Source organism: Etheostoma cragini, chromosome 9 (assembly GCF_013103735.1).
Source record: "Etheostoma cragini isolate CJK2018 chromosome 9, CSU_Ecrag_1.0, whole genome shotgun sequence".
In the NCBI taxonomy this organism is placed as follows: domain Eukaryota; kingdom Metazoa; phylum Chordata; class Actinopteri; order Perciformes; family Percidae; genus Etheostoma; species Etheostoma cragini.
Window position 1 is genome coordinate 3,062,668 of NC_048415.1, and position 12,247 is coordinate 3,074,914.

The 12,247-nt window shown below is 37.3% G+C and overlaps 1 protein-coding gene across 1 annotated transcript; it reads right to left on the reverse strand.

Moving 5' to 3' along the window:
• Positions 1–12,247, reverse strand: rgs5a (regulator of G protein signaling 5a). Its single transcript, XM_034881451.1, has 5 exons — positions 12,092–12,247; positions 11,109–11,222; positions 9,593–9,654; positions 5,621–5,787; positions 1–2,783 (listed from the first exon to the last, which is right to left on the reverse strand). Exons 1-5 carry the CDS (start codon positions 12,133–12,135, stop codon positions 2,619–2,621), a joined length of 552 nt encoding a protein of 183 aa, XP_034737342.1. The 5' UTR covers positions 12,136–12,247; the 3' UTR covers positions 1–2,618.

Genomic DNA, 12,247 nt, shown 5'->3' on the forward strand with positions numbered 1-12,247 from the left:
GGAGTTTCCTTTTTTATAACAGTAAAACGATTCTTGGAAAAGTCCTTGCCATCTCCTTAGTCAAAGAATCATGAATTCCATTGTTGTTTTTAAGAATAACTTAGACACAATATGTTGTAAATAGTCGATATTCACACAAAAATAAATACATCTTCAGGAATTGTATGCATATATTTTTATGTGGTTGACTACAGAACGTACATGCAAGGCTACATCAAATAATTCATACTCAGCACTGTTAAAGCCCTTATTGAGTTATCTTTGCCATGATTGTTGATTTGTATGAGACTTAAGGTTGTGACACCAGACTGGCTAATCCGTGCCACAATAAACTTGTATTGATGCTGTTTAGAATTGAAATAAATCTCTTTTTTTTTCTTCTTTTTTTTTTTGATTTGTTGGTTGTTCCAATGAGTAATGTAAGATACATTGACCCAATCGATGAATAAGTTAGTATGTATGTAACTCCTGATCAATTTTGCTTTTAGTTTTTGATTAGTGCACAATACTTGCATTTTAGGGAACAATAAGGACTTATAAAATGCTGAATATCTAGATAACAATATTCCTGTGCTAGTTAAGACAATATGCTTTTGTTAAATACAAAGAAGCATAAAAGAGTAAATATAATCACACTTTATAACTGCTACATTCAACTAAATGTATACATTTAGGACACTTAAACATTGCACACCACCAAATCCACCATACACATCTGTCTATGTCTCTGCTTAGTGTAAGTGTGTAAGTGTTTTACAGCATGTAGTGAATAATAACTTGTGGTTAAAGTGGAAAATAAGAAAAGTAAAAAGCACACACAATGTCTGATTTATAAACTGTGACTATTTTGTATTTACTTGTCTGATTGCAGTGCCACTATTTCCCTATAATTCCTTTGTGACTTTACATTTTGATTTGTGCTCCATGGCTTGTGATTGGAAAAAACACAACAAAATAATTCTCAATAACCAGTATTGGCATTATTTAGTGCTGCAAACCTGCAAGTTTTGTCTCCCATGTTTTTCACTGGTGTAATAAAGACCAGGTCTGGACCTTTTTAGTGACTCGTCACGCATACAGTGCACACAACATTGGTATTATTACCTCAAGGAAAAAACCTTTCTCTGTTAAAACCTCTGCTCTGTTCATTTCTTTTTTCAGATTCCCTCCAACTTGATTTTCCCATCCTAGCAACATGCAGTTAAGTGGTAGCCAAGGAGCTTGACCACTGAGCCAACTAGCCAGCACTGTTCTCAAGGACGGCTCTCACAGAATGTATAACAGCCAAAAGGGAAAATTATACTGTCTGTATGAGAGAAAATACAAAAAGACACATGTGATAATCAATTCTTGTGCATTGATACTAGTTACAAGTTCTTTAAATTAAATGATTTGGTCATTGCTGGAAATTTTTTTGTGAATCAGTCAACTGTCTAACTGTTCTATTCAGAGTTTCCCAATGGATTTCTTTCACAAACAGAAAACGTTATGGGTCATATTGTCCAGGCACTCATCATGGCTTATTATTATTATTGTTATTATTAATAATTCCTTGGGAAAACCACAAAGTAGGCTACTTAAAAGTCACTGACGTCTAACTGAATGTGAGGTTTAGGTCTGTCAAAAAAGGTGGGTCCAACTGGGTACCTATTTTTACCATTAATAGACAGATTTTAACATTTATGTATGTTCTTTTTGGGGTAAAGTTTTATGTTGGCAAAACTGCAAAAAAAACTTTCATTTGTGTTAAATTTGAGCTTGGTTAATTCTGATAGAGTTCCCAGTTTGACCCCTAGTAAAGTTTGCTTCAACACAATCAACCATCTACATCTGTGTTACATTACCTAATGTTATATGACCACAGTTGAGTAAAGTTAAATAAAATGAATTATTAATATAATTGTCAGTGGATTTTTTGACTTAGGACATCAAACAGCCTTGCATTAAGGCTCTTTGTTAGAAAGTCATCCTTGGAGTATGCTACAGAATGCATGGCAGTCATTGTGGTCAATCTTTACACAAAACTATATAAATATGTCTAGACAGGTCTGGCAAAGCTGCAACAACACCTTTTATGTGTAAGTCAGACAATGTTTTCAAAGGATAATTTCACCAGTACCCTTTTAAGTATGCATCCAAAAGTTCAAGAACTAATTTAACTGGAGAGATTGAGTTATTTATGTGTGTGTGTGTGTGTTCCTCTATTTCTTCATTTATGTGAAAACCAATCAGGTTTTTGAGGCCAATGTTTGACATGTGAGGTAATTCTGGGACCTGTTGTGGGAGACCCTCACGTCTGAAAGAGGATAGGGAATACCTGTTGTCAGTGTAATGTCCTGCTTTTATAGAAGTTCAAGAACCTGTGTATGTGTGTGTGTTGGTTGGGGAGGTATAGGGTGATTTCAAAAGGCAGTCTTTCATTTTAGTTATATTCAAGTAAGGAAATATATCACATCATTTTATATTATATAATATTTGTCTTTGTTTCTCAAGTTGTCTGAGACAAAGGTAGTTTATTTGAAAGATTTAACTTCAAAAATGTATTCCGTATTATTTTAATGTGTACTAACTGCTCTTTGAAACCTCCCCGACCACAGCTCCTCAGACTGTGCTCTGGCTTAGTTGACCAGGAGCTCCTGATACTGCTCAGACCGAAGGAAACGACCGAAGGAGTCTTTCTCCATCAGGGCGAAGATCCTCTTCTGGGCCAGGTCGAAGGTATTGGGGGAGAGATCAACCAGGTTCCTCAGGGTCACATCCTTGGTGAAGTGATCAATGTTCACCTGTGGTGGGAGGACAACGGAATACGCTGTCAGAAATGCAGAGGATGAAGACAAAGTGCTGATGGCAAATATGAATACTGATGATGTAGGTATTTGCAGAAATGTAATTATTTGTCTGCAAGAGAGGACTCAGACAGATGAGGCATAAGATGCCTTTTCATCATCATCATCATAAACCTATATTTAGTTCTCGGGAGTATAATTGAGGGCAAGCCCTCATTTTCAATGTGGCCAAGATAACATAAAATAAATACACAATATGATTTAGAACACAATTTAAAAATGTTGCACATACATAAATATTCAATGCAAAGACTGTAGAAATCATTCTTAACAATTATAACCAATCAACATGGAATATATACACTAATAAATACAATCGCAAAGGAATCCAGATTAAATTAACATTTAAATGACTATAAGAAATTAAATCCAAAATCATGAGTATTTAAAACCAGTGTTCCGAACTGCTCATACGTTGGAAGATAACTTAATTTAAATGGTTGTTGTAGCATGTTCCAGGTGGTTGGTGCATTAAAGAAGAATGCTAGTTCTGACTGAACCCAGATCTCGTTTGAGAAGGCCCTGAGTTTCACTCTAAAAGATCAGAAATATATGGAGGGAGCTTACTGTTAATGGCCTTTAAAAGGAACAACAATGATTTTCACATCTTTCTGCTAACGAAGATAGACCTGCTTTAGCATAAAGAGCACAGTGATAGGTGTTGTAGCGCTCTCCAGTGATAAATCTTAGAGCGGGGTGATAAATTGTGTCTAGGCGTTTGAGATTAGATGGAACAGCACTTCTATAAAAACTATCATCTTAATCAAGCACTGAAAAAAACAGCTTCATCTATTCTTTTTCCACTTGTTAAAGGGATGCAGGATTAGTTTCTGTAAAGGAATCATAGTTTCTGTTTCAAGTTAATGATAAGATTATCAATATAGTACAGAAAAGAAAACGTATCATCAAACCAGATGCCAAGATCTTTGTATTTGGACACATACACTCTATTTTGATTCCCTTGCAGTGTGTAGAAACAAGTTATCATCAACAAGCTGAACTGAATCTGCAATGCAAGTTATAAATTTGTCATCTGCATAGCGATGGACACGGCGGTCAATTAAAGAAGAAACAATATTATTAAAATGAATAGAAAAAAGGACAGGTGCTAGAACTGATCCTTGTGGGACCCCCTTAGAAATTGGCCAGAACAGATTTAGGATGTTTCCACACTGAGCTCTCCCATGGAAATCATTTTCAAACCAATCACATGCTTTATCATTTAGCCCAATGTTGTTCAACCTACATGTATGGAAAAGCATGGGGCAACCATATCAAAAGCTTTTGAAAGGTCTGCAAAATGCCTCCTTTCATCAAGGGCAGATAAAATATTATTTCTTACTTATGTAACGGCTGCAGCAAATACAGGACTTTCACCCAGGGTGGGGTTTGGGGTTCGTGTCCAATGTGTGTCCTTAACCGTCCCGTTATTTCCATGTGTCACAGAAAAGTGAGCTCACCCACGACCTTTTCCTTAACCCAACCATCCCGTTCCTGCAAGTCAAATAACGGTAAGCCCTAACAGGGTCAAAGGGGTCCCGACCAAGCGCGTTATATTACGCTAAAGGAGACTTTTAGCATAATTAACAACAACCAAGCGTCCGTATTTTACAAGATAGGAGTGTTGCAAGTACAACACCAGAAGAGATGGGTTAAAATGAAAGCTTGCAGATCTGACTCACTTTCTGTGCACAGTCATCCTTGAATGTAAAATGTAAGGGTCCTGAGTATTACCTCTCAAATATCCAGCTTCAACAAAATGCCTATTTAATGCCAGACCAATCAGATATATATTTTTTTTCTTAAGTTGTATTATCAAAGCAATCAAGGTGAGACAGTAGGGCAGCAGTAGATGTAGTTGTAGGAGCTCTGATATGTGCGATGGGACAATGGTCACTACTTCCCGGCTCAAAAACTCCCCAGGCAGTAATTGTTTCAACTTAGTTGGAAATATAAGATTGATTAGTGTATTAGATTGATTTTAGGGGGGATGCAATTTGATTATTCCCCGTCGATTTGAACTTGCCAGTTGTTCTGTTCATGCTTAATCAAATACAAACATTGACAGTACCCATGGTAACCAGAATATCAGATAAGTGTAGACCAGTACGAGGACCAATTCCCCTCTAAAATACAGTGAAGTAGCTGTTCACTGTGGTACAGATTCTGAGTACATTCCCTGTCTATAACTCATCAATTTACAACCAATCATGTCTGTATTTCTCCTCCAAACATTGGTTCAACTGATTGGATAAAGACTCTCACTTCTTTAAATGTATGTTATGTTGTTATACAGGAAGATTTGTCTCCAACAATTCATTTTCCCTTCTTTTTTTTTTAATCTTGAATACAATGTTAGTGGAGTAAAATGCTATGGAAAATTTGGACCATCTTTCACGTTGAGACTGTTCACGCATTGGTGGCCATAGTAAAAATGTCCGGAGCATGGATAGGAGCGCCAAGTTCAACGTTAGGAGAGAGGGGTCGAACAACATAACCTATATCATCATCATACCCTGTTGACAACAAATTGAATTCATTACCATCATACTGAAGGAATGTGCATTAAGCATGTAGAACTTTGCATGAGCAGTATGAATTTGTCTTTGTACATTTTAAGTAGGAGATTGTTGCCAACTATCAATTTTCAGTGACTTATATTACAATGTGAGTTTTTAATTGAATTTTTCCATCATGTGAAGCATGTCATTTATTCAATGAACTCTATCTATTCAAGTTGGTGTTGAAAGGGGTAAAAACCAAGAATCCCTGACCTCTCTGGGCCCCTCAGACTGGATGAATTCTTCATAGATCTTCTTGGCCTTGGCGGCCATCTTAACAGGGTTCTTGGTCTTCTTGAAGTCCTCGCAGGTCACCCAGAACTCAATATTCTCATCACTGAACTCAGACTGCAGGAAGCTACGGAAAGCTGCCAGACCATCTGATGGAGAAAAGGAGATGGGGAGTTAGAGAGACAAAGCTGTATTGACAGGCTAGAATATAGAACAAGTGATTTTATATATTAAATACACTGGCAAATGTATTTGAGACCCTTTTCAACTTAAGTCATGAGGGGCTTACTAAAGCAACACATCTCTTGCAAATGATAAGTTGCAACATGGTTATATACGAAAAGGGGTGCATCTAATGACATGAGTTATTACACAAGTTCCCCTCCAACTGTGTTGCCACAGTTACCCAATAGTCGTATAAATTTCTAAAATACAGAAGTAAATCCCCAAGTAACATAGATGAGTCAATACTTAAGTGGTTAAGTTGTCAACTCAGTCCACAGACATGTGTTTTCATTCATGACACCTCCCCCCGGGGCAGAGAGTAACAAGAAAAGTGACACTCCAACAACCACATTAACCCTCAGACCATCTGTCTCTCACTCTCCTAAAATTAACAGATTTCATCCATGCCAACAGCAATTATTAATTATCAAAATGTTTAAATACAGCACACGAATATAAAGAAATTAAACGTAAGTGCCAAGCTGATGTGTCATTTCTTTTATATATGTGCTTGGACACTGTTAGTCACTGTTAGATGGTGCTTAGGCAACATCATATAGGCACATATACCTTTCATTTTCCAAGGCAAATCTATTTTCCAGGAGGGACGCCACTTTCATCTGTTGTACCAGATGCCAAATATCACTTGAGGCATTGTGACTCTTATGGTAATGGTTCAGTCATGTTTCAAAAAACAAATTACGGAAAGAAAATAATTTAACAGACCAGCACTGTTACAGATTCCATATCTATAAGCTTTTTGTACATGTTTTGCAGAAGCAGTGGGGAATGAAAGAAAGACACAAGGCACAATTAACGTTATAAAATAGTGGCATGAACTACTGTACGTAGGTTTGGGTTTTTTAACACATATGTGACAACTTTTATTCTCCATTTCAGCATTAGTTTTCCAAATACTTTCTGGATGGACCTAAAATAGTGACCAGGAACAAGTGGATGTTCTATACAATATAAAAGGGAGTGAAAACATTCAGAAACCTTTTTAAAACTTCCCAAGCTATTCTAGTAATAAAAATGTTTGGTAAAAAATAAAATAAAAATCTTCCTAAATATACTTTTACAAAAACAAACAACTGGGCCTACTGTACCTTTCAAAAAAGTTAAAAAAACAGAAAAAAACTTGTGTTTGGGCAAATGTAAAATCACAGTGGTTATTCCAAGATAAGGATCCAAAACAAGACTTGATAAAACAACCCCTCAGTTCAGCGAAGAGCATTGTAGTTCAAGATAATGCCTGCGAAAGGTTCCATTGTCTGAGTGAGCATGTGCTGCCGATGATAAGCTTTCTGTTGTGGCCTCAGGCTTTTATCTGCAATCTAAACGGCTAGTTTGGTTCAAAATAGCACGGAGTTGCAATTATGCTGCAGCTCTTTTTTTCAGAGACCTTTAGTACAAGGACTCACAAAAAGACACAGACACACACACACACACACAGACATAGACACACAGACTCACAAACAGGCGCTGGGGACAATTAATGGCTGTTTGTGTGTCAGAGCTGCAATGCAACAACCAGTAGAAAAAGTAGCCTTATGTGTAGGTTTTGATGGTCGTGCATTTATAAATCTACAATATTTTACTTCCACCTCAGCAGCATTATGCTACATTTTCTTTTGAGATTAACTTTAATTTCAGATTTCATTAACTTCACCGACCCTCGTAGTTTGACCATCAGTAATGAAACTGCGAGACTTTCCTGTAATTATAAACTGAAACACCTAAGAAACATCTTTAATTTTTCTGCAAAGGCAATGTTTCTATTTATCAGCGAGTAGTCAAACATTATTTAATCCCAGTTGCATTGTAAACATTGCGTTATGCAATTTTTCACTTCAAGGCGAAGGAGGGGGGACAGTTCCACACCTGAGAGCAAATACCTCACAGAGAATCCCATGGGAATTAACGAGAGCAAAGCCATAAAGAATAATGTTGATGTAAAATCTCATGTACAGTACATAAATAATCACGATGCAGCAGTTTGCCGCAACTGTGCAATAAATCAACTCTGGTGGAATCATTTAGACTTCTCCCTGGAGATGTTACCATAACACACATAACCTCCATGGACGGATACACACACAGATGCATACACACATTCATGCAGGAGGAACATACAGTACATCTCTCTGCCCTGGACTGTGCTGAAGGAGCCACTTAGAAAGGTCTTTTACCGCCCACTGAGCTCTGCAGAGGAAATGTTTCTCCGTTCACACGTGTCAGACGGTCAGTAGCTACCATCTGTGGATCTGTGTTAATACACGGGAAACTTAAGTGACGTCTTAGCAGGAGAGTTCACACGTACAACATCGTTAACCATCAGAGTTAATCATCCGTCTTGCTGGCTCTCTGGCTTTTTGTGCACTTTGTGAAGTAAACAGTGAAGCCAGTGCTTGCTTTCTAGAAAGTAGTGGTTGTTATTCTCCCCATGAGTAATGCACTTTTATCAGTCCACACCTACGGTTTAAACTATCATAATGCAACTTTATCCCCATGGGAAATAAGATTATGTAACATTTTACATGGTGCAAAATTATCTTTGGGAGAAATTTGATCATAAATTACTTTATTTTGTAACATCTAAGACCTTTAATCTTTGTCGGTACTGGGCATTGATTAAAAGTCTGAGAAATGCAATGAAAGTTGAGCTGAACTATGTGGTATGGCAACTGCAACTGTTTGGGGTGAGGCGTTCCTTGAAATGCAATCCTGTTTTAGAGATGAACGGACATAAGGTTACATTTGTAAAACAACTTTCTTTGTTAAAGAACCTCTGCTGAGGCATATGTTACAGCTAAATACGAATGAGCAATATCTGGCGACAAGCCGTGGTATGTTGTGATTATGTCACAGCTAAGGGACGTTGTTTGGGTTGACGCCAAACAAAAACAAACTAACCGATCAAGGCAGCAGTAGTGCAGCAACTCCCATGTTCTACAAGTTAAAATTACTAAGTTAAAATATTTGTCAAGGGACTCTGGTGGCTTTGAAAAGAGCATGGATAACTGCTGTATGACGGCAAGGTAAAGCTTTGAAAATATACTAAAATTGCGTACACCTAAAGGGATACTTTGCCAATTTTGTGTCATTGCAGTGTGTGTCCGAAGATGAATGGCTTCCCTCTGTGGCACTAGCTAGTTAGTCTGATGTTTTTTTCTCAGACGCAGAGTGACACCTATCGTGTAAAGGAATTATAAGTCGTAGCCGTGGTATCTGATAATTATATATCGGCTATAAACAAAACAGATTTAGTTCAGTTTATGGATGTTGTTGATATGTTTTGTTGTTGTTGTGGATGTTGAGGTTTGAAAAACTGATTTATTTAGATTACATTAATTGTTAATTTCTGAACCTTTTAGTAGTGTTACAGTATTTTACACGCATGAGAAAAAAAAAAAATCTTTTATGGACTTTTATCAGTCAAATCACACAATGTAAACAAATACCGAGATAATGAGATACAATTAAAAACCAACAGTTTCCCTGTACTTTTATTGATTATGTTTTGGGGAAAACAATTCTGTTCACTTTACGCGGCAACATTATGTGGACACAGTCCCATGGTTACGACAGGTTGTTTCCTCCCCAAGTTAGCACTAAATGTCCGGATTAAAACTTGTACTTTTGGTTAAAGATTAACACAAACAAGTGTGTGTGTGTGTGTGTGTGTTTGTGTGAGAGAGATAGAGAGTAAAAGAGAGGGTAACCTACAGCTGTTGTTCAGGACTCGTTCCAGACTCTCACGCCACTGAGCAGCCTCCTCCGGAGTAGGCCTGCACACAAAATACCTCAGTTCAGTCTGGGAGCTTCAGAAAAACTGGTTCAAAGTATATCAGAAAGTTATAATAATCCATAAGTGAGTCTTTATGATGAACAAATAGATCATTAAACTTTATGTACCATACGGGGTGAAAAACAACCAGCTATTTGATGCGAGTATCCAGTCTCTTGGAACAACGGTGTATCCTTTGATCTCAGATTCTGCTGCGAAATTTAAGTCTGGAAAACATTCACTGAGAGAAGAGTGTGTCTGGCGTATGTACCCGGCCAAGCACGGCGCACACTTAAACAATTTAAACTGGAGCAGTTGATATTCTGAAAGTGCCTGGCCTTTCTCTCTCCTTTAGGAGAACGTTTCCAAAGCGGTTGAGATGTTTTCCCAAGTTAGAAAATTAGCTAAAAGGACCAATGACAGCGTTCACCCACTCAGGTGTGTTAATAAAAAAGCAGAACTGTCGTCCATCATTTGTTGTACAGTTTTTTTTTTTTTTATGATCTCAAGCAAATGCTTAATGATCACTTTGCAAGGCGAGCTTGTAATTCATCTTTACAGTGTGAGGGATACAACGTGGAACATATGCACAGTAGTTATACATTAAACAAACCCAAAAACTCTGTACTTAGTTGGTAGCAAATGCTTTTGAAATGTCATTATCAAGAGAGAAAATGACGTTTTGGGACAGTTGCAAATTATTAATATGAGTTGAAGTGGCAGAGAGATAAAAAAAGAGTGTAGTGTCTCAAAATTGAACCATAATGACTCTTCAGGGAACTAACAAAATAAAGTCTCAGCTAAAGCCTCACGGATATCTGGGGAATACACACCCAAAATCAAACTCAAAGGATCTGAATTTGCATGGTCACACTTCTTTGGTAGATTGTCTTGTTGTTCTTGTGTTGCTTATGCTGCTTGTACTTTAATGTGATTCCTGTTCATACTTTGCTTTAATCTTTATGCTTATGTACAGTGTGTATATATATATAGTAGGTAAGTGCTATATAAAAAAAATGCCATTGCCAATACCTTGAGATAATAAGAAAAATCTGATTTAAGCAGAAATAATCATTTTTTTCACATCAAAGGCTTGGCAACACAATTTCCATTATATTTTCAGACAAAAAGCAGGAAAAAATTGCATACGTTCCGTCACAAGATTGCTGAGTACATTGTATGACTAAAACCAAAGTAGGTAATCTTCTCAAAAGTAAATTATTTCTAACCCAGTGGTTTGAAGGTGATACAGTGTGTAATGGACGTATCTAAAGCTTTGGAGCATCCAACACTGACGCGTGAGCCCAGTCAGTGTCTGGAGAGCTTTACGCTCCTTTGATCTCCACATCTTGTACCTGCTCTGGGCTCTGCTCAGCCACTTTAGCATCAAGTATCTGGTTAACCCCCCCCAGTCCACAGACATTAATCTCCCAGGAAGGCAGGGTATAGACTCACTTCTGCTGCTTCTCCGGCTTCTTCTCAGTCTTCTCGGGGTAGGGGATAATGAGATCGATGCCATTTTCCGGCTTCTGCAGTAAAACGCCCAATTTAGTCTTGATCTCCTTCGCCCTGGATGACAGAAAGCAGGCGGCTTGTGTGAGAAAGTCCTTTGTTTTACCTTCTTTGACACAGAAGCCCAAATAATCCAGTCATGATATTTACCTGACCTTCCATCATATCTATCATCGTCTCTCTGAAAGGACTCTGGTATATAGCATTGATACAAGACACTTTTAGAGACATTTACAAGCATGTCAGTTAGCTGATTAATCAAACTGGAAAAAAAAGTCTGAGTCTTTACAAAAATGTTTTATGTTATACTGAAGAAAGAGGCAGCAGGAAGGAAAAAGTATGGGTTGATGCTAAAAAACTAAACAAAATGATATTGTTATTCAAAGCATTTTCTTTTGAATCACAATACTTTTTTTATCTAGTTAGACCTTTTAATTTTGGAGATGTAGCCAGAAAGCTTTCATATTCAGTGGAACATAACGTGTCCAGTTATAAAGCTATCTACAGTTAGATTATGCGTAATGTACATTATTATATTGACTGTTTTATATTTGAATCAGTAACACATTTGCATCACATTTCAAAACCATTATTAATCAAATGGTGCAGGTGTTTTGTTGTATTTTAGTCTTACTTCTTTTTCAACTCAGGTTTCTCTCTTTCCTCCCCTCGGGTTTGAGTTCATAGACAACGATACACAGTACATCTTTTTTACTTTCTAATCTGCATAAGCTATAGCATTAAAACAGATCTGAAGCTGCTTTTTTCAGTAAAGAATGTCTAGGAAACAAACAAAAATTACAGTTAAAAGTTTACAAATGCACAAGACAGTTGAAATGTAGTCAAGTTTTTTTTCCAATCCAAATCACATTAGAGGAACACACTGATAAGACATGACACAGGTAAAGTGTTGATGCAGGCCTCACCTTTCTCGGCAGGTTTGGGGTAAGGCAGCTAATCCTTTACACATTTTCCAATGGCTTCAGTCGCAGTATTTGAGAGTGAATTCAGTCTTCCTGTTACCTCAATGTAAGTCTTAGAGTCCCTTTTCCGTTCTGACTCTGGTTTTCAGCACATGGAGA